General features: G+C 45.5%; 2 protein-coding genes across 3 annotated transcripts in view; one reads left to right on the forward strand and one right to left on the reverse strand.

Annotated features, from left to right (window-relative positions):
* The window catches only part of DAGLB (diacylglycerol lipase beta), a 30930-nt gene extending 21222 nt beyond the window's left edge, over positions 1 to 9708 (forward strand). For both annotated transcript variants that reach the window (XM_024745293.1, XM_024745294.1), the window contains 4 exons: positions 4796 to 4864; positions 4949 to 5021; positions 6282 to 6523; positions 6620 to 9708. In XM_024745293.1, coding sequence (XP_024601061.1) covers positions 4796 to 4864; positions 4949 to 5021; positions 6282 to 6523; positions 6620 to 6818 — 583 coding nt within the window. In that variant the 3' untranslated portion in view covers positions 6819 to 9708. The remainder of the gene's footprint in view (positions 1 to 4795; positions 4865 to 4948; positions 5022 to 6281; positions 6524 to 6619) is intronic.
* Positions 9709 to 10104: 396 nt separating this feature from the next.
* Positions 10105 to 21590, reverse strand: RAC1 (Rac family small GTPase 1). Its single transcript, XM_024745316.1, has 5 exons — positions 21524 to 21590; positions 18580 to 18697; positions 12841 to 12903; positions 11933 to 12092; positions 10105 to 11739 (listed from the first exon to the last, which is right to left on the reverse strand). The coding sequence occupies exons 2-5, from the start codon at positions 18670 to 18672 to the stop codon at positions 11609 to 11611; spliced, it is 447 nt and encodes a 148-aa protein (XP_024601084.1). The 5' UTR covers positions 18673 to 18697; positions 21524 to 21590; the 3' UTR covers positions 10105 to 11608.
* Positions 21591 to 27627: the final 6037 nt, after the last annotated feature.

A 27627-nucleotide genomic window follows, 5' to 3' on the forward strand; every position in this document is an offset into this window, starting at 1 on the left:
CTGAATAATATTCCATCACACACACACACACGTCTTTGTCCATTCATCCGTTAGCGGACACTTAGGTTTTTTCCATGTCTTGGCTATTGTAAATAATGCTGCAGTAAACATGGGGGTGCAGGTATCTTTCAAGTCAGCATCTTCATTTTCTTTGGATAAATACCTAGAAGTGGAATTGCTGGATCATCATATGGTAGTTCTATTTTTAATTTTTTGAGGAACCTCCATACTGTTTTTTTTTTTTCTCTTTTCATACTGTTCTTTTGTAGTGGCTGCAGCAGTTTACATCCCCACCAGCAATGCACAAGCATTCCCTTTCCTCCACATCTGGCCAGTGCTTGTTATTTGGTTTACCTTTTTAGGATAATAGCCATTCTGACAGGTGCGAGGTACCATCTCGAGCTTTGCATTTTCATTTGATTTGCATTTCCCTGATGATTAGTGATGTTGAGCATCTTTTCACGTACCTGTTGGCCATCTGTGTGTCTTCTTTGGAAAAATGTCTACTTAGATCGTCTGCCCTTTTCTTTTGGACACGCGACATGTGGGATCCTAGTTCCCGGACCAGGGGTTGAACCCTGCAGGGGTCACACGCCCCCTGCAGTGGAAGCTCGGCGTTTCAACCACTGGACCGCCAGGGAAGTCCCCATCAGATTGTCTTATTGCTATTGAGTTGTATGAATTCTTTATGTATTTTGGTTTTAACCTCTTACCAGGTATATGATTTGCAAATACTTTCTTCCATTCAGTAAGTCGCCTTTTCGTTTTGTCAGTGGTTTCCTTTGCTGTGCAAAAGCTTTTTAGTTAGATGTAGTCCCATTTGATTACGCTTTTGTTGCCTTTGTTTTTGGTGTCAAATCCAAAAAATCATCACCAAGACCAATGTCAAGGAGCTTACTGCCTATGTCTTCTTCTAGGTGTATTCTGATTTCGGGTCTGACATTTAAATGTCTTTAACCCATTTTGAACTAACTTTTGTGTATGGTGAGATAGTGGTCCAGTTTTCCCAACATCATTTATCGAAGAGACTGTCTTCTCCCCACTGTGTATTCTCAGCTCCCTTCTTAATTCATTCACCGTAAGTGCACGGGCTTATTTCTGGGCTCCCTGTTCTGTTCCGTTGATCTGTGTGTCTGTATTTATACTAACCATCATACGGATTACTCTAGCTTTGTATTATATTATGAAATCAAGGATCACAATATTCTCCAGCTTTGTTTTTCTTTCTCAAGATTGCTTAGGGCTATCTGGGGTCTCTTGTGCTTCCAAATGAATTTGTGTCGTTTGTTCTATTTCTTGAGAAATGCCATTGGAACTTTGATTAGAATTACATTGAATCTGTAGATTTCTTTGGGTAATATGGACATTTTAGTAATAATTCTTTTAATTCATAAGCACAGAATACCATTCCATTTATTTGTGTCTTCTTCAGTTTCTTTCATCAGTGGCTTCTAGTTTTCACTGTGCAGGTCTTTCACCTCCTTGGTTAAATTTATTCCTAGGTACTTTATTCTTTTTTTTTTTCAACATTTATTTGTTTGCATTGGGTCTGAGTTGTTGTGGTGCATGGGCTTCTCTCTAGTTGTGGTGCATGGGCTCTAGAGCACACGGGCTCAGTAGTTGCGGTGCGGGCTTAGTTGCCCTGCGGCATGTGGGATCTTAGTTCCCTGACCAGGGATCAACTCGCGTCCCCTGCATTGGAAAGCGGATTCTTAACCACAGGACCACCAGCGAAGTCCTATTCTTTTTGATGTAATTATAAATGGGATTGTTTTCGTAATTTCTCTTTCTGATAGTTTATTATTAGTATATAGAAACGCAACAGTTTCTGTTTGTTAATTTTGTATCCTGCAACTTCACTGAATTTGGTTACTAATTCATTTTTTGAGTTTGAAAATTATTTTTCTTTTCTGATTCAACATACTTAAATCCTGTATAATCTTTGGCCTGATGATAGAAGAAATCTGTACGACCATTAAAAAAAAGAAATAAAAAATGAAAGGGGTAAAAATTAAATTTGTATCCATCGTAGAATTTTTGAAAAATATAAATAAGTGAAGAGATCAGGATCTACCCAGAAATCATCACTGTAACTATTCAGGTTTGCTTTCTTCCAGCTCTTTGTGTGTGGATATGTGTTTTTCTAATACTCTATATACATTATATCCTTAACTATTCTTTGAGAACATGTTTTTAAATTAACTTAGTTTTCTATCATCTGGTTACACCACTTTTATTTATTCCCATACTGATATTTACATTCTTTTCATTTTTTCATTATTATAAATCTATCAATATCTTTATACATAAATGTGTACCTTTAAAATTTTTTAAAGCTCTTTTAATATTAAAACACATATTTATACATATAAGACACAAAAGTGACTTTTTAAAATAACTGATTGTTTTTATTCAGTGAAACAAAGATAAAACATGTTTTTTAGAGTAATAAGCAAAAATCCATACAACTTGGATGCATTTTGCTGTGTGAAAGAAACCTGACACAAGAGACCTTACTGTGTGATTTCACTTATATGACATTTAAAAAAAATTTTTTTTAAATAAATTTATTTTATTTACTTATTTTTGGCTGTGTTGGGTCTTCGTTGCTGTGTGCGGGCTTTCTCTAGTTGTGGTGGCTTCTCTTGTTGCAGAGCGTGGCCTCTAGGTGCACGGGCTTCAGTTGTTGTGGCACGCGGGCTCAGTAGTTGTGGCTCATGGGCTTAGTTGCTCTGTGGCATGTGGGATCTTCCCGGACCAGGGCTTGAACCTGTGTCCTCTGCACTGGCAGGCGGATTCTTAACCACTGCACCACCAGGGAAGTCCCTGTATGACATTTTAGAAAAGACAAAACTATAACAACAAAAAGCAGATCAGTGGTTGCCTGGGGTTGGGGATGGGGTATTGCAGAAGGACACAGGGAGCCCGGGGGGTGATGGAAATGCTCTATGTCTTGATTGAGGTGGTTGCTAAACAATTATATACATTTGTCAAGAGTCATCAAATTGTAGACTTAAAATGGGTGTGATTTTACTGTTGTAAATTACACCTCAATAAAGCTGATGTAAAAATAGTCACATACGTCTGCACCCACCCAAGTGGAGAAATGAACATTGCCAGTGCCTTAGAAGAGTCCCTGTGTGTCCTCTCCTTTCCTGTTCACAGGGAATCACTGTCCTGATCTTTGTGAAAATTCTTCCCTTGCTTTTTTTTTTAATTTAAAAAAAAAATTGTTTTTTAATTTTTGGCTGCACCACACGGCCTTGCAGGATCTTAGCTCCCCAACCAGGGATCGAGCCCATGCCCCCTGCAGTGAAGCACAGAGTCCTAACCACTGGACCGCCAGGGAAGTCCCTTCCCTGGCTTGAAAAATTAGTTTTACCACCTGTATACATGTCTCTACATAGTCTGGATTTGCATGATTTTGAAATTCAGAGAAAGGGAATTATACTTTGTTTTTTTTCCGCACATTGATGTCTGAAACGTTACTGTGTAAATTCTCGTTATGTTTCATCACATATCACAAATTATCTGTTCTGCTGGCGACGGACATCGGGCTGTCACAGACGTGCTGGGTCATGGCGCGTGTACATGCTTGCGCTTTGCGTGTTGTGGCTGCACCCATTCACACCTTACCGGCAGCATGCATACCCCTCCACATTCTAACACTTAATAGTGTCCAATTGGAACATTTTTGCCAATCTGATGGGCACGCAGTGATGTTTCATTGTTTAATTTGCATTTCCATGATGAAGTTGAGTCTCTTCATATTTTTATTGAATTTCTACTCTCATGAAGTTCCTTTTGCCCACTTTTCTATTGTATTTTTTTTCTCACTGGTTTGTATATATATTCAGTACATCACTTCTTTGTTGGTTCTAAGTATGTGTTGTAAATATACTCCTTGATGTGTCTGAGTCAAGTCTTTATCAGTTCTTAACTTTAACATTGACTAATTTGTCATTATTTTTGGCTGTGTTGGGTCTTCATTGCTGCGTGCAGGCTATCTCTAGTTGCAGCGAGCGGGGGCTACTCTTCATTGTGGTGCATGGGCTTCTCACTGCAGTGGCTTCTCGTTGTGGAGCACCGGCTCCAGTAGTTGTGGCTCACGGGCTCTAGAGCACAGGCTCAGTAGTTGTGGCGCACAGGCTTAGTTGTTCTGCGGCACGTGGGATCTTCCCAGACCAGGATCGAACCTGTGTCCCCTGCATTGGCAGGTGGATTCTTAACCACTGCACTACCAGGGAAGTCCCAGGTTTTCGTTTTAAGAAATCTTTCTCTGTCCCAAGGACATGGAGCTAGTCTCCTATCGTATCTTTTAAAAGCCTTTTAGTCTGACCTTTCACCTTTACCTAGGTCTTTAATCTGTTTAATTCGGGGTTTTTTTTTGTGTACAGCATGAGGTAGAGATCCAGTTTCATCTTCCCGCTCACACCTTGAGTGCTTTATCTCAGCACTGTTTATTAAAAGCCCATCCTTCCCCTGTGGGAGGCGTCTATGCTCACTTTTCCCCTGGCTTCGTCTGACTCTGCTGACGCCACACTGGGTTAAGTACCTTAGTTGCCTACCCAGTGCTGACATCTAGTAACGCAAATCCCCATGCCTTTTACTTTTTCAAGAGAATCTGGCCAGTGAGTTGCTCTACCTGGAATCTCTTATTTCTCTTCCCCTTTGGAGGGTGGAGAATAGAGTGGAGTTCTGTGAACACTGACCTCTTCCTAACTTGGTACAGTTACTTGCTTTCTCTTGGAAGCCTTCTGTGAGCAATATAATCACTTTTTTTTTTTCATTTCAGCAAATCCCTTTATGAATACTCTAAGACCTTCATCGTGTCGCTTGTTCTGGGCAAGGATGTGATTCCCAGGTGAGTCTGCTGGCTGTCCTGTCTGGGCTTGGGCTGGCGGGAAAGGCAGGGTTCTAAGCCTCGGTCTGGTCTTTCGCTCAACAGGTTAAGTGTGACCAACTTGGAAGATCTGAAGAGGAGAATCTTGCGGGTGATTGCTTACTGCAACAAGCCCAAGGTAGCTCGGGGGTGGGGGGTGCGGAAGAGGACCTGCAGGGGTTAGGGCCTCCCCACCAGGCTGTTTGTGGCCTCGAGAGGACGTTTCTAAATTCAGAGCCTCATGGCGCAGGGCACTGACGCTGCTAGAAGCTCTTCTACCCCCGGCACAGACTGTTGGCTGCTGTTCTGCAGAGGCCGCCTGAGAAGCAAATGGCTAAACCATGCGCAGGGAAGCTGCAACTAGAACATACTATACTAGAACCATCCCTGTTTGGTTAGGTGATTTGTGTTTTTTTTGTCATACTTAGTCCTGTCATGACTCACAGCGTTCTGATGGTTTCGTCCCAAAGCTTAGAAAGCAAGGCTGCCAGATGAGGCGCTGGTATCGCTGGGCTGTGGAAGATTATAGTTGTTACAAATATAAATGCGTTCGTATTTACCAGGAGAGAAAAATATCCATGATGTTTTGAAGAGTTTTTTTTTTTTTTTTTTTGCGGTACGCGGGCCTCTCACTGCTGTGGCCTCTCCCGTTGCGGAGCACAGGCTTCCGGACGCGCAGGCTCAGCGGCCATGGCTCATGGGCCCAGCCGCTCCGCGACATGTGGGATCTTCCCAGACCGGGGCACGAACCCGTGTCCCCTGCATTGCCAGGCGAACTCTCAACCACTGCGCCACCAGGGAAGCCCTGAAGAGTTTTTTTTAAAAACGGAAGGATTAAAAATGCTTCTTAGAATGTAATCCAAGGCAGGGGTAGGTGACGAGGTATATATAGTTTTGACCAAAAAAATACACCAAAATGTGGTTTTATTTAGATAACGGGACTAGAGATGATTTTTCACTTAACATCTTTGTTTTGTGATGTTTTTTGTGTTTTTGTTGCTAATTAGGAAAAATTTTTAATTTAAAAATAAACTTCCTCCTTATCAGCTACACTCCCCCCAAATTAAAAAAAAAAATTTGTATCTAATGCCTTTAAGGGTAAAGGGTAAAACTGGTTTACAGAATTGCCTAAAAAGAATTAAGGGTAATTTTTCCTCAAAATCTGCCTGAATTTGGTTTTTAAATATTGCTTCAAGTGTGATGGCGCCACTGCCCCAGAGAAACCTGGGTTTGGGCCCCTGACCTCCACACTCCTAAGGTCCACGTTGAAAAACACAGCAGCCAGGCTCCTAAGTGCTGTGGGGTTGCCGCCACCAGCTCACGGGTCGCAGGAGGCCTCCGGGGACCGTGAAAGCCTCACGGAGTCACACGCATGCCGTCTTCTCGGTCTCGCCCTCAGTACAAGATCCTGCTGCGCGCGTGCTGGTACGAGCTGTTTGGAGGGCACCCTGAGGACCTGCCGACGGAGCTGGATGGGGGCGACCTGACGCAGCCTCTCCTCGGGGAGCGGAGCCTGCTGGCGCACGGGTCCCCGGCCTACAGCTTCTCCAGCGACTCCCCGCTCGAGTCCCCCACCAAGTACCCACCTCTCTACCCTCCCGGCAGGATCATCCACCTGGAGGAAGTGGGCACTTCAGGGAGGTGAGTGCGGCGGGCCTGACGTCAGTCACCCACCAGCGGTGAAGGGAGACTCACGGGGGTGAGACTTGAAGAGATGCTCGGCTTTTCCTCTTTCAGGTTTTCCTGCTATCCTGCTGCTCGGTATAGTGTGAAATGGTCACACGAATCGGAATTCAGCAAAATACTCATCGGCCCAAAGATGCTAACAGACCACATGCCCGACATCCTGATGAGAGCCCTGGACAGCGTGGTGTCCGACAGGGCTGCTTGTGTTTCCTGTCCGACCCAGGGAGGCTCCAGTGTGGAGGTCGCGTAACCAGGGCAACTGGGAGCTGCTCGGGCCGCGGACATCTGAGTGATTCCCACGATGCCAATGATCGGATTTCAGTGGTCTCCTAGATGACTGAGTAATTTGAGAAATACTTCTGACCACAATATTCACACAGTCAGGAGCCAGGAGAGCACTGAGGTGACGCCCCCCCCACCCGAGACTGAGCGGGTGTCACGCCCTTTCCTGTAGGCCTGCTGATTCCCAGGAGTCCCACAGCCAGGTTTAAGGCCCTAATGGATCTGGAGGCGCCCGCCCCTCAGGCCACCTTTTCAGGGACAGGGTCCTGCCTTACGAGTTGGCACACAGGTGCGCGGCGTATTCTGCAAACTGGACTTTCCCGCCTGCACAAACTCAGTATCAGTTGCGAGGGTGCAGACTGGGGTCTGTCATGGGTGGCACTAAGCGAGGGTCAGCCCTGAGCTCCGACTGGGAATCAGACGAAAGCAGGTCAGGGAGGCGAGCAGAGACTGCAGCTCCTGGCCTCCGGGTGCCCCGTGCCCTGTTCACGCTGCTTGCTTCACCAGCCTCAGGGTGATGGCCCAGTTCTCGTGGGGTATTCGCAGAGGTCGGCCAGTGGATTCAGAGTGAGTTAAAAAAAAAAAAAAAAAAAACTTACGTATCATGAGTGCCTGCACAGCCATGAACTCTTCCAGTGGGTGTTTCTGGGAAGGTCTGTTTTACTGGGTAGTTTTACAACAGTCCTGTTTTAAACATCTTTTTTCTGTCCACTGTAAACAACAAAATGGAGTCTTAAGTTTTCCTGGAGGTCTGGCTAAAGACTGAAGATTGCCCAGGCGTCTGACTGCACTCCACCCCCGATCCAAACCCTGTAAAACGAGAGTAATGGGATTCCTTTAGAAAGCATAAACCCACAAGCACGGGGGGAAGAAGAGACAGGAACAATGAGATGGCCAGAGGTAAGCGGACTCCTGGGTGAAGTGGGGAAGGAAAGACAAGAATAAATCCGGTCTACAAACCAGATGCCCCAGGTACCTCGGACCCGGGCATGAAGCAGACAGCGGGGGACCGGCCAGAGTGACGGCTGGAAGAAATCTGGCTCCTCGCTTGCTTCAGGGTAGAGGGAGCGCTGGACACCAGCGCAGTAGAACAACTCCTCCCACTTGGCTCCCAGAACCTTCAAGGTGCTCCAAGGAAATCAGACCTCTAGGGATACCTGCCCCCTCAGGGCCTAGTAGCTGTCACAGCCATACCACCTTAGTTTTTGAAAACCCGCAAAGGTCTCTGACTGAAATGCTGTGGTAACATCCAACTGCTACAAGTTTCGTTTCTAAACATAATTCCTGTACGTTCCTAGCGGCAGGAAGGAAAGCGATCCCAGCACCTTGAACCACACCGCCCTGGCGTGACCCACCTACGTGCTCAGTGTCCGGTCTGCTTTTTAATTTTCAGTGTTCAAGCACGAGCCAGGGATTGCCAGACACTTGGGGAACAAAGGACCAAAAGAGACACGCGAGAAGCTACATACAGCTGAGGAACAGAAAGAGTGCTGCAACCACAAAACTGATCCACAAGGCTGAAAAATAGTATTTAGGGAAAAAAGAACTCCTGGACATGAAAAGTATAAAAAATGAAATCAAAAGCAGCTGGGAAAGGGACACCTGAATAACGGGAGACAAGCTTCCAGACGAACAAGCCCACCAAGCACAGGGTACGCGAGACAAAGATCCACCCAGGACATGAAGACGCAGGGCAGACCCCGTAAGATGTGGAGATAAACGTACCGCCCCCTGCAGTGCAAACAGCCAAGACGGGGAGATCTGCCTTCGAGAAGCCGAAGAGAAGGTATTTCCAGCCTGGAATTTCAGACCCAGCCAAAAAGTATCAGGTTCGAATGAAGTTATTTTCAAAGATACAAGTGCTCAAAAACATAGATGACCCACATACTTCTCAGGAAACTCTTGGAGAATGTGTCCATCGGGTAAGAAAGTAAATTAGAAAACAAGGAGTTAAGATGTAGAAAATAAAAGATCAACACGTAAGAGAAGTGGTGGTCAGAGGGCTCTGTGCCTTCAGGGAAATGAAACCTGATGAAACACATGCTACATCCGAACATCCTGAGAGATTCAGACAACAGATGGAAAAGTCAGTTAAGCTAATCAAGTACACAGAAAACAAAGCAAATAAACTAGTACTCCAGAAGAAACCAAAGTGGTGCAGGAAAGGCAGATTCTGTTAATACATGGCTCAGCCCTGAGCGTTTACGTGGCAGTGGTAATGCAGACACTGAATATCAGCGCCAACCCAAACGACTGTACTGAAGGGGTCGGAAAGGGGTGTTGAGGCTGGGGTTACGGCTGGTTAAGAGCTACTGCATCCCCACCAGGGAGGGGACGTCGTCACCGGTGGCTGGAACTGAAGATCCAGCGGAGCACCCAGCTCAGCCTGAGCCCCGGGGAGGAGAGGGGCTGACAGCTCAATCGGTCACCAATGGCCAGTGACTGAACTGAAGCCTCCAGAAAATTCGAAGGGACCTGGTTTGGACAGCTTCCGGGTTGGGGAACACATGGAGATGTGGGGAGAGCCGTGCACCCAGGGAAGCGCCCAGCCCTTCCTCCATACCTTGCCCTCTACATCTCTTCCGTCTGGCTGTTCCCGAGTTACATCCTTTTATGATAAACCAGTGATCTGGTAAGTAAAAGAGAAAAAAGCAAGCACATGCTTTAGACGTGAAGACAAGTATGAAGAATTACCTAAGAGAACTCAAATGGGTGCCTCTGGGGAGGGTGTGAATGGGGAAGACTGCTGTTTTTGTAACAGATCTTTAGATTTGGTCTTAAAACTGCATTGTTTACCTTTGGTTAAAAAAAAAAAAATAACTCTTCCAAGCAATAAAAAAGAGAATTTAAAAAACTGCTTCTAACATGAACCGTTGATAGTATAAGTTTAGGCTCCAGGAAGGGTCTTAAAGTCGTATCGTCAGTCCCCACCTTACCAGGCTGCCAGCTCGGGTTCCAACACGTGCGTCTTCAGCCCAGAGCTCTGGTCCGAGATGCGGACCCACGTCCCCGCGTGGATATCACATGAGTCTCGCCAACATTCGCCAGGTCTCAAACCGAACGTCACTCAACGCCCCCTCTTTGTTTGCTGGCTCCTCCGTCTTCTCCCCGTAGAGGGACCGCTCCCTGTCCCCCCACCACGAAAACATGCGTTGGAAATGAACATCCAACGACCCAGGGTTTTACAGGGAGGCAAACAAGCACATACCCCAGCAGGCGGTTCCCCAAGCTCTCAAGAACTCCAGTATTACCAGTCGTGATTCAAGGATTTATTAAGTCACACATGCAAAACATACTGCTAATCGCATTAGCAAAAGACCGATGTAAAAACACTCCACAATTCTGCAACTGTCAATTTAAAAAATTTTGTTCTAGTGGTTGAAAGGTCCAAGCTCGTATTCTTGCCAGTGGGTAAGCTGTACAGAGCTTCGTTAGCACGAGCACGGGGTTGACAGAACCTCCCAGACCCCAAGGAGCATCGTTAGGGCAAGGACGGGAGGCGTGTGCACGCTGAGGCAAGAGGCGGTCAGTGTTATTAGTCCAGGTGCAGTGTCGGTGATCTGGCAGCGTTCACAGTTTAAGAATACCTAAGTATTTTAAAAACTGTAAAGCTGCAACATAGGATTTTTACACCTAGTTACTAGAAAACCAGGGAAAGCACTTACTAGCTTTGGATAAGGTAACATGAAAACAGGAATGCACTTTTACTAATCTACAAAAAAAATTTTCTAATGCATATTCAGAACGATTTTATAATACAAGGAGGCATATTGCTCATTAAGAAGGGGTTCTATAAGAAAAGCACTTACTAAGTTAGCAACTATGAGAATGATGAGGTCAAAGATGGATTAAATGCCCAATTTCAGGAGGGATGGGCACGTTTAAGGAAAAGGAAAAGCTTAAGAAAACACTTACTGATAATACCGGCCTTTCTTCGTCATCTACTGCATTTGACAGAAATTAACCTTTTAAAACGTTTACCCGTGACACTTTTAATAGTTTAATTATTACGTATACAATGTAGTGTAAATTAATCTCCATATTTTGTTAAAATACTGTCTTCATCCTCTGATCACAAGTGTTCCACACACTCCACCCAGTGCACCCACGGCCAGAGCAGAATGCTTCATCAGAGGGAACACAGGAGTAAAAGCTCTGTTCAAAATCTCACAAAAGCTAATACACTAATTTGTTTTAAAAATCTCACTACGAAATCAAAAAGATTGATCCAAAGAGCTGAGCTGTTACACTCATTCATTATGATGTACAGTACAGTGTTAGGTAGTGAACGTGGGCTGGTAAATCAGGATGCATTAAATGGCAACGTTTCAGGAAGGAGGCTGTACTGCTCTTCGCGTCTGAAACCCATTAGCGAGCGTCTGCATCTCCTGCCTCAGAAGCTAGTCTCTTCCAGACAAAGGTCTTTGAACGGTTTAGCGCTTAGTGTTCTTAGCCCAACAATGCAACTTAGTTCACAAGGTATTTTGGCAACTCTTAATCTGAGCAAGAATAGGGGCTTTGAGAAATAAGGCTTTAAGGAAGCTCGTCATCTTAGGGCTAAACTTTAATAGGATGTGAAAGTTTGAACTCTTACACTTTAAACAAACAAAACCTAGAAATTACTGATTGGTTCAAAACGGTTTTATGGAAAAACTAATCTGTAACAAAAACTTGGCATTGAGTGCGAAGGCTCCACCGTTTGAGCAAAGCGTACAAAGGGTCCTGGGGGACGGGGACAGGCGGGAGGGGCCCGGACATTCACAACAGCAGGCATTTTCTCTTCCTCTTCTTGACGGGGGGTGGGCAGAGAACCGCCCGGATAGCTTCATCAAACACCGTCTTAAGACCTCGCTGCGTGAGCGCCGAGCACTCCAGGTATTTGACGGCACCTGTGGGAAACACAGCCTCACCCTCAGATCAGAACGGGGCGCCCCCCACCCTGACACGGCACCGAGGGCCCTGCTCTGCGGGGTCCCGAAAGGCAAGCCAGACCCCGAGTCCACTTCCCCAGGCGGGACTGCAGCCTCCATCACGAAAATAAAAACGTGGGCAAAGCAGACATGACAATGGGGGGTTCCATACCGATCTCCTTGGCCATGGCCAAGCCCTGCGGGTAGGTGATGGGTGTCAGCTTCTTCTCCTTCAGTTTCTCAATCGTGTCTTTATCATCCCTCAGATCAAGTTTCGTCCCCACCAGGATGATAGGAGTGTTGGGACAGTGGTGTCGCACTTCAGGGTACCACTAGGCACCAGCAGAGGAGGCAGTCAGCCTCTCCTTCGGAACCGCCCTCGCCTGAACTGCATCCACACAGGTGGCCCAACCGCATCAACCACCCACTTGGTCACCGCGTCCCCTTGCCTAGCTCACACCCTCCAGAACCACCGACTGGCTGCGGTGTGCGCCTAGCCAGCCTGGAGCCCAGGACTCAAGCCCCTACTGACAGCTCTACTTGTCCGTAAGAGAGGAGAGAGGAAGGACGACCCCCCCCACCCCCGCACCCAACTACTTTGTTTTTGTTTTTGGTAAAACAGGCCAGGTTCTTAGGTCATCTCAAAATCCCTTACGTATTCAAGGATGAGAATAAAACTATCTGGACCCAGGTCTCAGCTCTGCCGCCATTACCCCCACCAGACACGTCCCCGATCCCAACTGAAGGGCCTCTCACCCGTCATTTTCACTACGTTCATGAAAGATGCCAGAGTAGAAAGTATGGTCATTATTTTTATTAGACCGACTCCGAAGTGCTTCATTATTTTAACCAGGAACACGGCACTTCTGAATCAGACCTTGAGACTTTAGAACTCTGCATACTCAAGTCATGTACCTAAAAAACTGATGACTTATGTAAAAAATTACCTAAGTAGTAGAATTACTAAAATCAACTTAAATAACTGAAAGTTTCTATCAGTAAATGGTATTTTATTTTTTAATGTTTCTTCCTGAGAGTGACATTATGTAACAAAATATTTTCCTAAAAAATCCCACTTACCTTTGCACGAACATTTTCAAATGATGCAGGACTCACAAGAGAAAAGCAAATCAAGAATACATCCTATAAAAAGAAAACAGGGAGGTGTTTAGAAAATGGTCTTACAGTGAGGAATGCACTTTGCTTCCTGAGTGCAGCTGGGAGGGAAGCATGGGGCCAGGGCATACGCCTTCTCCCTGACACGCCTGCAGTGTAGTCAGACGCTCCCAGACCAGAACCAGCATGTGAAGCACCAGTTACCAGTGAGAAGGGGAGTGGAGGACGAAATATGCTATAAGTTACTCGAGGCTACAGAGACATCAAATTTAGACCCCTGGGAGGCCTCTTTTCCATCCTTCCCAACTCCCACTGGGAACTAACTTAATGCTCTGTTACTACACGGGGACAAGAACGAGTGTCAGGTACTAATGGCAATATTTCTATAAAACTTGGTTTCAGTCCGTCAAAAGCAGATTCAAATTAAAAACTGTTATCCTCAAATGGTATGCTTTTCATTACGCTCCCATCAGAATCTTAAGTACAAACATTTTTAGATGGTCACTGGGTTCCAATTAAACTGCTTCTTAAAGAACTGCCGTCACAGTCCCAGGCACAAAGCCGGGTCTCAAGACTTCGCTAAACAGGCACGTCCCTCTGGGAGGGAGGACGATCTGGTATGTAAGGGGCGTCTTGCCAGCTGTCAGAGCTTCTCAGACCCAAGGAGGGCCTCCGGAAAACTTGCACCATGTTGTGTAAAAAGTGAAATTTGGGACTTCCCTGGCAGTCCAGTGGTTACGACTCTGCGCTTCCACTGCAGGGGGGGAAAGGTCTGATCCCTGGTCCAGGGAACGAAGATTCCGCGTGCCACGAGGCGTGGCCAAATAAGAAAAAGTGAAATTTAAATATTTACCCATGTTAAAAAATGCCTACGAGTTTCTAAAATGCTAGATTTATGAAACACTTTCCTGGAAAAAGGCAATTAGGCTACTCTGTGAAATGCACACAATTCCCAAGTTAACACTTGCCATCATCCAGCTGCTATCTTGTACCTGAAAGGGAAGAAACATCCCACACAACAGCTTTTCGTAAACGACACTGAAAATGCTAGCACATGCACAAGCTCGTCCAAGAATCACCACAGCATCTCGGCACCTGGGCTGATCACAACATCTCAGAGCAGGGGTGGGTTAGCTCACCAGCGCCGCGCAGCCTCGCCCGACAGGCCCTGCACCGGACACCGAAGCGGGAGGAAGGAGGGCCCGCAGCGTGGTTAGTCCCGCTCCCGCCAAGCACTCGGGCCACGTGAGCTGCAAGGTAGAGCCTCCGCACTCCTTTCCCAACCAGCCTGGACAGGGGCCCTTGCACGACAGTCCCTCCTGTCCCCTGGGAGGGGGAGGAAAGCAGTTCACACACTGCTCTGATTCAAGCCAGCAGGTAAACTGTCAGGCAAAACCCCAACCTTGAGTGTGTTAAATATAAAACACTCAAGGAACGTGAGGCTCAATAGGAAATCCTAGGAAAACTAAGTGAAACGAGAGAACAGATAAAGCTTGAAACTGAAGTCGACTGAAAGTTTTACATACGGCAATCGGCTTGTCTTTGCCCCTGGAGGGTATATCCTTACCATACGTTTCTCCGACCTAGTAATGCATGAGAACTTTGTTTGAGTTTAGTAAAAAGCGAGAAGAAAAATCAATATAACCAGTTACCTATTCTTCATCTGAATTTTGTCTCAACCCTCCCAAGGGATCTAAAAGCAGATGATGATCTAGCGGGTCTATAACGCCAGGCGCTGCTGAATCGCTCCATCACTCTGTGAAGGTCAGAGACGGTGGAGACCAAGGCGCGCTTCAACCTGTGGTGGCACAGGGAGGTTCCTTCCCCAGCATGAAGCCCATGGCTTCTGCTCAGCAAGGACATGCCAGAGGGGTGTCCCACCCTCAGCAAGGGCGTCCATCAGCAACGACACACCTCTCAAAGCTCTCCGGCCAAGTTCTCAGACAGGAGCCCAGCTGGAGCCAACAGGAGGCGCGGCCGTCTGCACGGCAGGCCTCTCGGCTGAGACGCCGTCCAGCAAGGCGGCCGGGTGTGAGGGCTGTGACCTCACGGGAGTGCGGCTCAAATTCAGGGACCCGCTCTACTGAAAGGACAGCGCTGCTCCCGCCCCCCGTGTGCATGGAGGGGCCGCCCAGAAGGGACCGCACTTCCAGCGTGTATCACTGTGCTTTCAATTCACTCCTCTGTTCCAGTAAGAACTGAAGGCTTGCTCTTCAGCAACAGAGAACCTGGAATTCTAGAATCGAGAGAAAGACAGGCGAGACAACTATTTTAATTTCACCTCACTCAAGCTTCTCCGATTTACAATTTAAAGCGAATGTTAAAGTCTCTCTAACTATCCTGATTTAATCTATGGGCTATTTTTGAAGCCTGGTCCTCCCGAGACCTTGAAGTGATGCCAAAGCTTCACTGTGATACAGGGACTCATGGGGATTGGCCACAAAAACTCAGCTTCAAAATATCCTTTAACCACATCTGTTCTACCCTTTTGCATCTTTCAGAACATCTTTCTGATGGAGAAGAACATGCTTTCCATCCCACATTAACGTGACACCGTCTGCCTGTTCCTTCCGCTTCCTTCTGCCCCCAGCCCAAACTCGGCTCGAAGAAAACGCCTCTAGCGCTTCTGACGACTAACCGTCAGGCGTCCAGTCCCTTCCACCTCTGCTCTCCGACCTGACGTGCTGTCCGTCTGTCCTCAGCCCTCCTCATAGGGTCACTCCCGTGTCCTGGAGCGGCGTCATTCCTCCTGAGCTGCTGTCTTGGGTCTCAGGCCCATCTCCCCTTTGGTCTGAAGGCTACTCTCCCTCCGTGGCGGCCTGTCCTCCCCACACCAGACGCCCCTGGGCCTCCACCGACCTTGACTCCTGTGCCGCAGCCCCATCTCCCTCACAGGAAATGACAGCAGCCCTCAGCGCTCCTGCCCGTCCGCAGATGGACCAGCCTCTCCCAGGAGAATGAGGGAGCTGGACCTCACTGCTCCGAATGATGACCCCGTGCCCACCACCTTTTAGAGAACCAAGTGGAAGCTAATGGTTTAAACAGTTTTAACTCAGCCACACAGAGGATGCCAGGATTAAATGACCACAGGAAATACACGTCTCTTTGTAGGTCATGAAGACCTAGAGAGTGGGGAGATCTTTGTATGAAATCATCCAGCTGGCCCTTCAGGCATGGGTCAGGGCAGTGTCATGGATGAGCCACAGAAACAGCCTGCAAACCAGAGACCGGGTTTCATTTAATACAAAGTTCAGAGGTTTCTCTTTGCCAAGAAGAAATCCAGGTGCCAGCCTGTCACTTCCAGGGTCTGCTCCTCCTGGCAGGACAGCATGGCCCAAGGAAGGAGACCCTCCAGGCCCCAGCATCTCAGCACTCGGGGTGGCCCTCAGTAGCCAAGATAACCCTCTCGTCTCCAAAGGAGTCCAGGCAGGCACAGCTTTAACTGCTAGTTGGGTGCCCGCCCCTCTTTGCCCCTAAGCTGGTGAGGGGTGGGTTACACACTGCGGTGCAGGTCCACTGCCTTCCCCAGATGGGATGTGAAAAGTTCAAGTCCTGGCCCCGAAAGGACAACACCCACTTGGACTTCAGGCCTCACACACTACAGCCTGATTCAATGTGTCACTTATCTAGGTGTTCTTCAGCATGTAAAGTGGGGATCTTGCCAAGTCACCTTGCACTTACTGCGAGTGACCACCTCAAAGGAAGAAGCCGCACCCTGCCCTGGACCCCCCGAGTCACAGCAGATGGTTCTCATTTCTCAGTAGTGACACGCCGCCCTCCCAGATGTACCCAGTTGACTGGGGACTCCTACTCTACCACTCAACGCAGATGCCTTTGAAACCTGGACTCAGCAAGCACCCACCGGGGATGAAACAGTTTCCTAAACTATTCTACTGAAAAATACTGAAGAATTCAAACCATTTGGTGACTATGGGCTGATTTTGTGTGTGTGTGTGTGTGGTACGTGGGCCTCTCACTGTTGTGGCCCCTCCCGTTGCGGAGCACAGGCTCCGGATGCGCAGGCTCAGCGGCCATGGCTCACGGGCCCAGCCGCTCCGCGGCACGTGGGATCTTCCCGGACCGGGGCACGAACCTGCATCCCCTGCATCGGCAGGCGGACTCTCAACCACTGTGCCACCAGGGAAGCCCTATGGGCTGATTTTTAATACATAATCACAGTTAACTTTTACCTGGAGATTAACTGAGAAGCCAGCCAATTCAAGCCTCCCAGTTTATGGTTTTGGTCTTTGTTTAGCACTCTTCCCAGAATTCAGCGAAAGGACAATCAGCAAAAATCTACAGCTCAAAGAAACTGTGCCTGGACTTCCCTGGCAGTCCAGTGGTTAAGATTCCACACTTGCAATGCAGGGGTGCAAGTTCAACCCCTGGTCGGGAACTAAGATCCCACATGCCACGGACCAAAAAAAGAAAGAAAGAAAGAAAGAAACGGCAATTCCTCTAGCAGAAAGCAAATGGAAAAGACAGTAAGTTTTGCTTGGAAAAAGCCATATTTCAAAAGCAGAAAAACAAGATTTGGGTAGACTAGAACTAATTACTTCTTTTCACTCACACTCCCCCCCAGAACAAAGTGATAATTAAATCAGTGCAAGGGCGGAGGCCTGTCTTCTCCGGGATGTTTCCCTGACCCCAACCCCTCTGGCTGCCCAGCTCGCTGAGAGCGAGTCCTGCATCTTCCTCTCCTCTGGATGCAGCTCGGAACTGAGGGCCTCCCCACATCTACCAGCACAGCTACACAAACACAAGGAGTCGTCCCAACAGCAGCGACACGCCTGGGGCTGTTCTACATGCTCTATGCTCTACATCTATACTCATCCAGCCCTGCGAGGAACGGGGCAGGCCTAGAGGTGAAGAAACCTGCCCGGTCACAGGGCGAGGAAGGGGAGTGCAGAATTTGAACCCGAGGAATTCGCTCAACTGCCTCTGAGCAAACTGCCCTGGCCAGTTAGTCACTAACTCTCCAAAGCTGTTTTAAAAAGCACTTTTAAAACAAAGAACAGACATGTAACAAGAAGCAAATGATACAAGTAAGACAACTGCTTATTGAGAGAAAAGTGGCTTCTGACCATGTGTCCACCAGCTACGGCTCCATACAATTAGCTCTGGTAAAGAGACGAGCTACTAGCTGATAGGCAAGCAAACCCAATCTAACAATTTTCTGACTGGACACAGCGGACACATTTTTGTAAAGCTAAAACCTCAATCTACATTGAGAAGATTTAGGTACTAAAGCTGCAAAAAATGAACATGTATTTTATAGAAAAACAGCCTTAAACCTGTAAGATTAGTTACTAACTTGATCTAAAGAAACCTTAACCATCACTGCTTAATTTGATTCTGTGGTACAAAACTGTCACAAAGCAAACTCATCTAGAAACTAACTGCTCTTAAAACTATTTAGCCAAAACAAAACAATACCTATTTCAGACGGCTGTCCTAAAACTACACAGAAGAATGTAAAACGCACAGCGCCGTAGTTAATAACTGGTAATGCTCAAAAAATAAAAACAAGCAAAACCGTGGTTTGCATCCAGGCGGATATTCACTATTGAACTAATTTAACGTTATTTGTTATTACTCGATATACCCAAAAGATGGCAATATAAGCAAATCCAGAGGTGATATGAATTAATTAAATAATCAGGAATTGTAAAGGACAAACTAAAAATCAGTCATGCTCCTTACCGTTTGAGGATAGGATAGGGGACGTAATCGGTCATAATCTTCTTGTCCAGCTGTATCCCACAAGCCCAGATTCACCGGTTTTCCATCCACCATAACATTGGCAGAATAGTTGTCAAAGCTGTGGAACAGAGTGAAAATGGTTAGTCTCTAGCTGTGGAACACAAGGCACAGACCTGGGAGCCGAGTGGTACCCAGGCTGGGGTCGCAGGGGCAGAAAGCTGAGGAGGCTGAGGCAGGCCCAGAGGCGGCCAGGCCAGCAGGTGCCCAGCCCAGCCTGCAGGTGCGAGGCGAGGCTCCCAAGGGCTGAGAAGCAGAGGGAAAACGGGAACTGGAGTGTAAGGGAAACAAAGGCAGCACTTGAGAAAAACACCCGAGAAACAGGAACAAGCTACTAAATTTAACCAAAACAAATCGCTGTCAGCAATAAAAACCTGCTTGCCTTTAATGAAGACAGCATTAAAGTTTTTCTCCCTAGGAAGAAATAAAGTATAAAATTAATCCCTCTTTCAAACCCCACGTGTTGACTTTTCCATGTACACGTGTGAGTCATTCTCAGTTAGGGGACACACCAGGACGGCTGCACTGGCAGTGTTTCCAGAACACTACCAGCCCCCCAAGCTGAGCCTTGGTCATCCAGCTTGCGACCAAAGTGCAGGGTAATGCAAAGCAAACTGGGTCTGAGAAGCTATTGTGTAACGCTTTCAAAGTGAGTTCACACAGGTATTTAAATTAATTTGAGGCTGCTACACACAAATTAGTTTATCTATAAGAAGAGGAAGCCTAGAAGGCCTATAGGCTGACAGGGGGAAAATAAGGTTGACATTAAAAAATTACGGCGAGTACCATGAAGTAGCTCATTAAAATCTGGCATCACAAGGTAAACCAGGGCAAGTGCCAAGCAGAATACAACACATCAGCCTTTAAAATAGAATTCCAGAATTAATTTTTGCATACTTAAGACTAAAACTTAGGATCTTACTACACTACACTGTGACAGCAAAGTCATGGTCTGAGTAAGTTCCATTGTGATTTATAAAAGTTAATGACCAAACCAGCTTTCATAAAGAAAAGGTCTCATATGCTGTATTTCTGCTTCAGTGGGAAGATGATAGATTATTCAATAAATGGTACTGGGACTTTTTTTCTTTTCAACCTGTGAAGAAGGATCAGGTTCCTGCCTCATACCATACCAAAAAATAAACTCTAAATGAATGAAAAATAAAAACTTCAGCTACAAAAATCCTACAGAACATTTTTAATAAGACATTAAACTCAGGGAAAAGGCAGGATGGCATGTTTACATAAAAAAGCAGAAGACACCATAACAAAGTTCAAAGACAAATGACAGAGGGATAAATATTTCTCATACACACAGTTCCAACAGTAAGAAGACTTTTCAGTGGAAAAACAAGCAAGGGATTTCAAAAGGCAATTCACAGAAGAATATTATACATGGACAGTAAACATTCAAAAGATTTTAACCTCACCGGTGACCAGAAATGCAAATGATGAGGTCACTTTTTTTTTTAACTCATGTTAACCACAGTATGTATGAAGGGGGTGTTTCAGTCACAGCTGCTCAAAGTGACAGCCTGTGGGACAGCAACTGTGTAGCATCTATCAAAGCGTAAAGTGTCCGTTCCTTTGCTTTGCCACAGTTCCTCTAATTATCTATCACATGTGCACAAAGACATGTGCAATGATATTTAGCCAGCCCTGTTTGCAATGCCAAGTGACCAGGGGTTAAGTCCGCTACAGCACTTTAGTCAGTTAACAGCTGTGAATGATTTAGCTCTAGCTACATGTGGAGATTAAGAAAGTCCCCACTATAAATTCAGAAGTGTGATCCCACTTACATTAAAACACACACAGGACACCGAGATGTGCCTGTTGTGACTGGGGGGGTGAGCACAGTGGGAAGTGAGGTGTTTCCTCTCCACCAGCACCGCAGCCATGAGGACAGAGCTCCCAGCAGCAGGGCGGTGCGTTACGAGGCTCCCTGGTACCCCATCATCAGAAAAGCACTTTTCCACCCCCGCCCAGTTCTGCTGCCAACAGGGAATAAACAGCTCAGTAGCTGATTCCGTCCTCCCATCCGTCCCCCCACTCTACACCCCACCACGCACACACACCCTGGTTTCAATTCCAAAGCCCAATAACTCAACAGTGACATGTAACCGTTGAATTACTCGCCAGAAAAGGCCAATTAAAACATAATGGAGTATTTTGTTCCAGTTCCTTGACCCTTCTTCACACAGAGCCCAGAAAGCCAAACTTATCCAAAACTCTTATATTATCCAGTCTCTGTACTTCACAGTTGGTTTAACTTTCACTTCCTGAATATCTAAAAACCAATTAGGAAAGCTGTGTGCTTCATCACTGTGCAGAAACTTTACGTTAGATTTTTTTTTTTGTATAAAGACACCAATTGTACTTGAACATTTGTTTCTTTTTTTTTTTTAATTTGTTTTTGGCTGTGTTGGGTCTTCGTTTCTGTATGAGGGCTTTCTCTAGTTGTGGCAAGCGGGGCCCACTCTTCATCTCGGTGCGCGGGCCTCTCACTATCGCGGCCTCTCTTGTTGCAGAGCACAGGCTCCAGATGCGCAGGCTCAGTAGTTGTGGCTCACGGGCCTAGTTGCTCCACGGCATGTGGGATCTTCCCGGATCAGGGCTCGAACCCGTGTCCCCTGCGTTAGCAGGGAGATTCTCAACCACTGCGCCACCAGGGAAGCCCCCGCATTAAGTATTTTTTAAAAGTCCAAATACCTTATAATGAGACCTCAGTGACTGAAAGGAAAATTAATCACATCTGTTTGCATAAGGATTAAGAAAGAGCAGAACAAAAAAAAAAAAAAAAAAAAAAGAAAGAGCAGAACAAAGGTCAATAGAATCCAAAGCAAGTATCACAGACAAGTTAACTTCCAGTTTAACTCAGGATACTTACACAGTGGGGATATACTCTCCAGGAAAGGCATTGGTCGTATAACTGATCAGGAGGCAAGTTTTACCTACGGCTCTAAAGAGAGAAAAACAGGGTGTAAGTTGCTTAGTCCACATGAATGCAGTCTGAGATTTCATTATTCGGTGAAAATAACTTACAGAAAAATCAAGAAGTATACATCAAGTACTTAGCCCTAAAGAGTTTCTATAACCTTTTATTTAACACTACAAAAAAAAAAAAAAAAAACACTACACATAGTTTTAGCCTGAAATTTAAAGTAAACAAACTAGAACTACTCAGAAAGGCAGAGTCCAGAGGCTTCATACTCTGCTTTTGCTTTAGGTATTAGCACTAGTAGTCAGGAAATACTTGTTAATAAGCACAAGGTTGAACAGGAACAGTATTTTAAATCGATTGATTGATGGCTGTGTTGGGTCTTCGTTGCTGCGCACGGGCTTTCTCTAGTTGGGGCAAGCAGGGGCTACTTTTCGTTGCAGTGCATGGGCATTCTGGTGACTTCTCTTGTGGCGGAGCACGGGCTCCAGGCGCGTGGACTTCAGTAGTTGTGGCACACGGGCTTAGCTGCTCCGCAGCATGTGGGATCTTCCCGGATCAGGGATCGAACCCGTGTCCCCTGCATTGGCAGGCAGATTCTTAACCACTGCACCATGAGGGATGTCCCCGGGAAAAGTATTTTTAAACTGAAAGTCTCTTCTGTGAAGATCTCTAGAAGGCTTTCATCCAAGAATCTGCAAATCTATCCCCAAATTATTTTGATGAATACTAATATGCAAACATAGCTTTCCTCTCCAGCTTCCATTTTGTTGCTAAGTAATATATTTTGCTGCCTCCGAGTGGCAGCTCAAATCCCACCCCCTTCCTAAAGCCTTCCCTCTGGCCATCAGTGACAGCTGTTCTCTAAAGAGAGTGCTTAGTTACCAACCACCACACACAACTGCTCTCACTTTAATTCATCTGCATTCACGTGCCACCTTGCCACATCCTCACATCCACCATAAACTTTTTTTTTTCCTAGTACGCAGGCCTCTCACTGTTGTGGCCTCTCCCGTTGCGGAGCACAGGCTCCGGATGCGCAGGCTCAGCGGCCATGGCTCACGGGCCCAGCCGCTCCGCGGCATGTGGGATCTTCCCGGACTGGGGCATGAACCCGCGTCCCCTGCATCGGCAGGCGGACTCGCAACCACTACGCCACCAAGGAAGTCCCACCATAAACTTTTAGAGCAGCTAACACATTACGTTCCAGACATATTAATTAATGGCTCAGGGACGCTGGAGTAAACTTCCCAAACAGCTGCAAAGAGGAGAAGTAACAGAAGAGTGTAGAAATACTCCAGAGACAAGAGGGCCTCCCGCACAACTGGAAGCAGATACAGGGTGCCAGGGCGGTGATGAAAGTCTCCCAACCACTTGGAAAATTTTTCAGGGGGGTATCACCTAAAAATTAAGACGACCACTGCACCAGTAGCAAACACACATTCTCTAAATTTTACAACATTCACAGGGTGGCTTCAGGGGCTTCTCAGAGTCCCTGGCCTCCCAAGGGCTCACCAAATAAATGCTCCTTACACGGGCCCATCTCCCTGCTGTCCTCTGTTGGCTCACCAAGGTCACGAGATACACTGGAGTTCTGAGTCGTAAGATTTTGTTGTTCAATCTCAACTACTACTATAAATTAGGACTCACAATAAAGAAGTTAAGTGCTTTTCTATTTTCCTTGCACTCTTAGCAAAAACCTCTCAACAAGAGCAGATTACATACAGGTCCAGGCAGTCTTGCCAATACTTGTTGCACTCATAACATTATCAAGGCTTAACAAAAGCTGGAACTCCCTCACCCCAAAGACCTCATAGTCAAACATGACATCATCAGGAGCTAGCGTCCAACTCCTAAAGGCTTTCTAAACAGAAATGACTCATTGGCCATACATTTTGTTAAAAGCTTAGAATGTTAAAAAAAAAAAAAAAAAAAAAAAAAAAAAAAAAAAAAAACCTGAATGAGTAGGAGTCTGAGATATCTGAAGTCACTGTCCCAGATGTGCGACCCATAGCCAACTCTACCACTTACTGGCTGGAATTGTTTAAGTTTCAACTTCCTTATGCCTCAGTTTTCTCAATTGTAAGATGGATACAAAACTACCAACTCCATCACCAAACTACTGTGAGCATTAATGCAATTTCAATCTATACCAACAAATTGGGTGCTATGCCAGAAGTACACTAGGTGCTAAAGACACTGCAACGAACAAGATCTCATGGAACTTATGCAGTTACTAAACTAAAAACTGAAAAATGCAGTCATTACACAAAATTATAGGTGTGATAAGTGTTACTAAAGATGCTCTGGAGATGGACAGCAAAGGGATCTAACCTAGTCTTGGGGGCAGAGGCGGCAGCAATGTCATTGAGACTGATGAATGGGGACACAGCAAGGAGGAACATTCTAGGCAAACACAACAGCACGTGGCGAGACCCAGACTACAAGAAGCCCGGTAAAACTGAAGGACGAGGAAGGAAGGGGCAAGTGGCAGAGGGAAATCTGAAGAAGTTGTCCTCTCTTCTCGTTAAGGGCCTGGAACTTGATGCTACTTGGGAAGTAACAGAAGATTTTTGTTGCCGAGAAACCATTAGATTTGCATTTTCAGAAGAAGCCTCTGATGACGGTGTGGAAAGAAGACCAAAGAAGTTGAAACTGGAGGCTGAAAACAAGGAAGCAGCTGCCACTGTGTTCCAGGAACCAGCCCTGGTGGCCTGGACCGTGGAGGGGGTTTCAGGGTGCAGAGAAGTGGGCCACTCCAAGAGCTACCGAGATGTGGGGCAGAACAAGCGTGGCTTGGCCAGGGGCTGGATGTGGTAGCTGAGGAAGAGAGTGGACTCTAAGGCCATGATAGGTGAATCTCTTTTCAAAATTACAAATGTTGCTGTGTAAAAATGTTAATAGTTATTGCCTCTTAATGTCAAAAATAAGAAGCTCTAAAAGTTTTAACTGTTATGTTAAAATATCACAGTTTCACTTCGAGACCCTGTCCTAAGTCTCTCCTATATGCATGAGGAACAAAGCCATCACTATAAATACCACCAACTGTGTTTTAAATGCTCCAAAATTTCTTTTCCTGAAACTCCACCTTCAGCTGAGCCTTCATCTTTTGAAAGGTTTAACTGTAAAGGAATTCAAGGTACTGGCATCACCTGATAATAAATGAAATTTTATTACCAATCATCATTTGCTAAAAAGCTGTATTCAATAAGAAAATTAGTAAAGTATAAAATTCTGACTTTTTAAAAAATAAGTACATGTCCAACCTTTGATTTAAATGTTTACTTAATTTTAAAAAACAGATAAAAAGAAAAGGTTATTTACCTCCCATTAGTGTATTTACTCACCGCTTTTAAACACACTCCACAAATAAATGCTAGAGGCCAAAGTCAACATCGGCTCTAGATCAAGTCATGGCTTTTCCCCACAGAAAGAACAGAAGCAGTTATTTGGTCAGCCTTGACAGATGCTGCTGCATCATTTCTGGAAGTTACTATTTGCTTTGGAATTTCCAATTTTATATATTTAACTATTCGGTTCGGTCTCTTTTTAATCTTTGAAAGATGCTGTAACTCTAGAAAGTGAACGAGTCTACTAGAAGAACATTCACATAAACACATTTTTTTTTTAATTTAATAACTATCTTATTTGTGATACTCGCAACTGTTACTAGTTTCTTTACGGGTTACAAAGTTGACAATGTAGATAGAAAATATTTATTTAAGTTTTAAGTGACAGTGAGTCATCACACAACATTTTAATCTAACGGCAATTGAGCACATTTTTTTAACCTATGCTTCTGCTCTATCCTGTAGAAATAATCAAGACCAAAGCCAGTAAATTATGTTCCTACTATGTCCTTTATTTTTCCATTAGGAGAACCTCAAGGAAAACTTTTCCTTAAAAAATTTTTGGTAAACTTCAGTGTTACTTCCTGAAACCTATAAGCCAAAACTTAAAAGCACATAAAAATCGATAAATCTGTAAACACTGGCAATTTCCTCACGTTAAAAAAGTAAGGGATGGGGCTTCCCTGGTGGTGCAGTGGTTAAGAATGTGCCTGCCAACGCAGGGGACACGGGTTCGAGCCCCAGTGCAGGAAGATCCCACATGCCGCAGAGCAATGAAGCCTGTGAGCCACAACTACTGAGCCCACGTGCCACAACTACTGAAGCCCATGCGCCTAGAGCCCTTGCTCTGCAACGAGAAGCCACTGCAATGAGAAACCCTCGCACGGCAACGAAGAGTAGCCCCCACTCGCTGCAACCAGAGAAAAGACCACGCGCACAGCAACAAGACCCAATGCAGCCAAAAATAAAATAAATTAATTAATTTTTTTAAAAAAGTAAGGGATGGACTTCCCTGGCGGTCCAGTGGTTAAGACTCTGTGCTTCCACTGCAGGGAGCATGGGTTCGAGCCCTGATGGGGGAACTAATGAGATGCCACACACCACCCAGAGCAGACAAAAAAAAAAAAAGAAAGAAAAGAAAAAAGTAAGGGATCCAGGCAACTCAAAAAGAAGATTCTGCATTGCCTTAAAAAAAATAAAAAAGATAAATTGATCTTAGTAGGACAGAAAAACCAGATTTCTCCAATGACTATTGTAAACCAAACTAAGGAGCCTGTATTGCTGTCTAAAAGTACCTAGATCTTTTTTTCCCCAGTTTTATTGCGGTATATTTTACATACAGCACTATATAAGTTTAAGGCGTTTAACAATGATTCAACTTATATACATCATGAAATGATTACCACAATAGGTTTAGTGAACGTCTATCATCTCTTAAAGGTACAACATTAAAGAAATAGAAAAGGGCTTCCCTGGTGGCGCAGTGGTTGAGAATCTGCCTGCCAATGCAGGGGACACGGGTTCGAGCCCGGTCTGGGAAGATCCCACATGCCGCGGAGCAACTGGGCCCGTGAGCCACAGCTACTGAGCCTGCGCGTCTGGAGCCTGTGCTCCGCAACAAGAGAGGCCGCGATAGTGAGAGGCCCGCGCACCGCGATGAAGAGTGGCCCCCGCTTGCCACAACTGGAGAAAGCCCTCACACAGAAACGAAGACCCAACACAGCCATAAATAAATAAATAAATATAAAAAAAGAAATAGAAAAAATTTTTTCTCCTTGTGATGAGAACTCTTAGGATTTATTCTCTTAACAACTTTCATCTATAACATACAGCAGTGTTAATTACCTTTATCATGTTGTACATTACATACCTAGTACTTATTTATAACTGGAATTTTGTTCCTTCTGACTCCCTTCTAATTCCCCCCCAACCCCTAAAAGTACCTAGGATCTTAAGAACAAATTAATAGAATGTAGTGGAATGTTAATTATAAGTATCAAATATATATTTATACTTATTGCATTAATGAAAGACCCTGAATGAAAGTCCTCAATTTATGCCAAGAAATGGGTTTTGGGGACTTCAGTTATACATTTACTGAAGACACCAGCCCTTCAGTAAATGTATAACTACGCAGAGAGTAAGTTCAGAAAATGTGTGGATTAATAGAGCAATTTAGTGCTACAAAAACACAAAACCCTAACTGAAATTCTGATGTTCTGCCACCAACAGGGGACATTCCAACCAACTTAGAGAAAGCCAGTCATTATCACCATTGGAGGCGTCAAAGAGTTCAGATTCTCAACACTTAGGTTACTAGAACACTCAAGGCTGAAGATGCCACCTACGATAGAGTTCAAATCTGAAGCAGCCGTTACTCCAGACTGTCATTCTAGAACCACCAAGCCTAACCCTGGGGTAGCTGATTATATGGGTCAGCTAAAGCTGCAGAGTTCAAAACCAAGAATTTATATCTGTGTGTCACCCCCATTCTCCTTCCAAAATCAGCTTCTGTATCAAATCCTCTTAAACTACTGCCCCCAAATGGGAACACGTTACCATGTGATAAAGCAAATAGAGCAAACTCTTGATTACAGAATCTAAGTGGTCGGCATATGAGTGTTCACTGCACAATTCTTCCAACTTTCCCATGTTTGACATTTTTCACATTAAGATGGTGGAAGAAAAAATCCCGTCTGGTGA

This window comes from Neophocaena asiaeorientalis, unplaced genomic scaffold (genome assembly GCF_003031525.2).
Source record: "Neophocaena asiaeorientalis asiaeorientalis breed wild unplaced genomic scaffold, Neophocaena_asiaeorientalis_V1.1 scaffold461, whole genome shotgun sequence".
Lineage (NCBI taxonomy): Eukaryota > Metazoa > Chordata > Mammalia > Artiodactyla > Phocoenidae > Neophocaena > Neophocaena asiaeorientalis.

Excerpts from the sequence above, each read along its gene's own strand:
- RAC1 (XM_024745316.1), bottom strand. The coding sequence starts at position 18,672 with ATGGTGGATGGAAAACCGGTGAATCTGGGCTTGTGGGATACAGCTGGA. Across the intron at positions 12,093-12,840 it reads TTGAAAATGTTCGTGCAAAG|TGGTACCCTGAAGTGCGACA; the intron begins GTAAGTGGGATT and ends GCTGGTGCCTAG. Across the intron at positions 11,740-11,932 it reads GGCCATGGCCAAGGAGATCG|GTGCCGTCAAATACCTGGAG; the intron begins GTATGGAACCCC and ends TGTTTCCCACAG.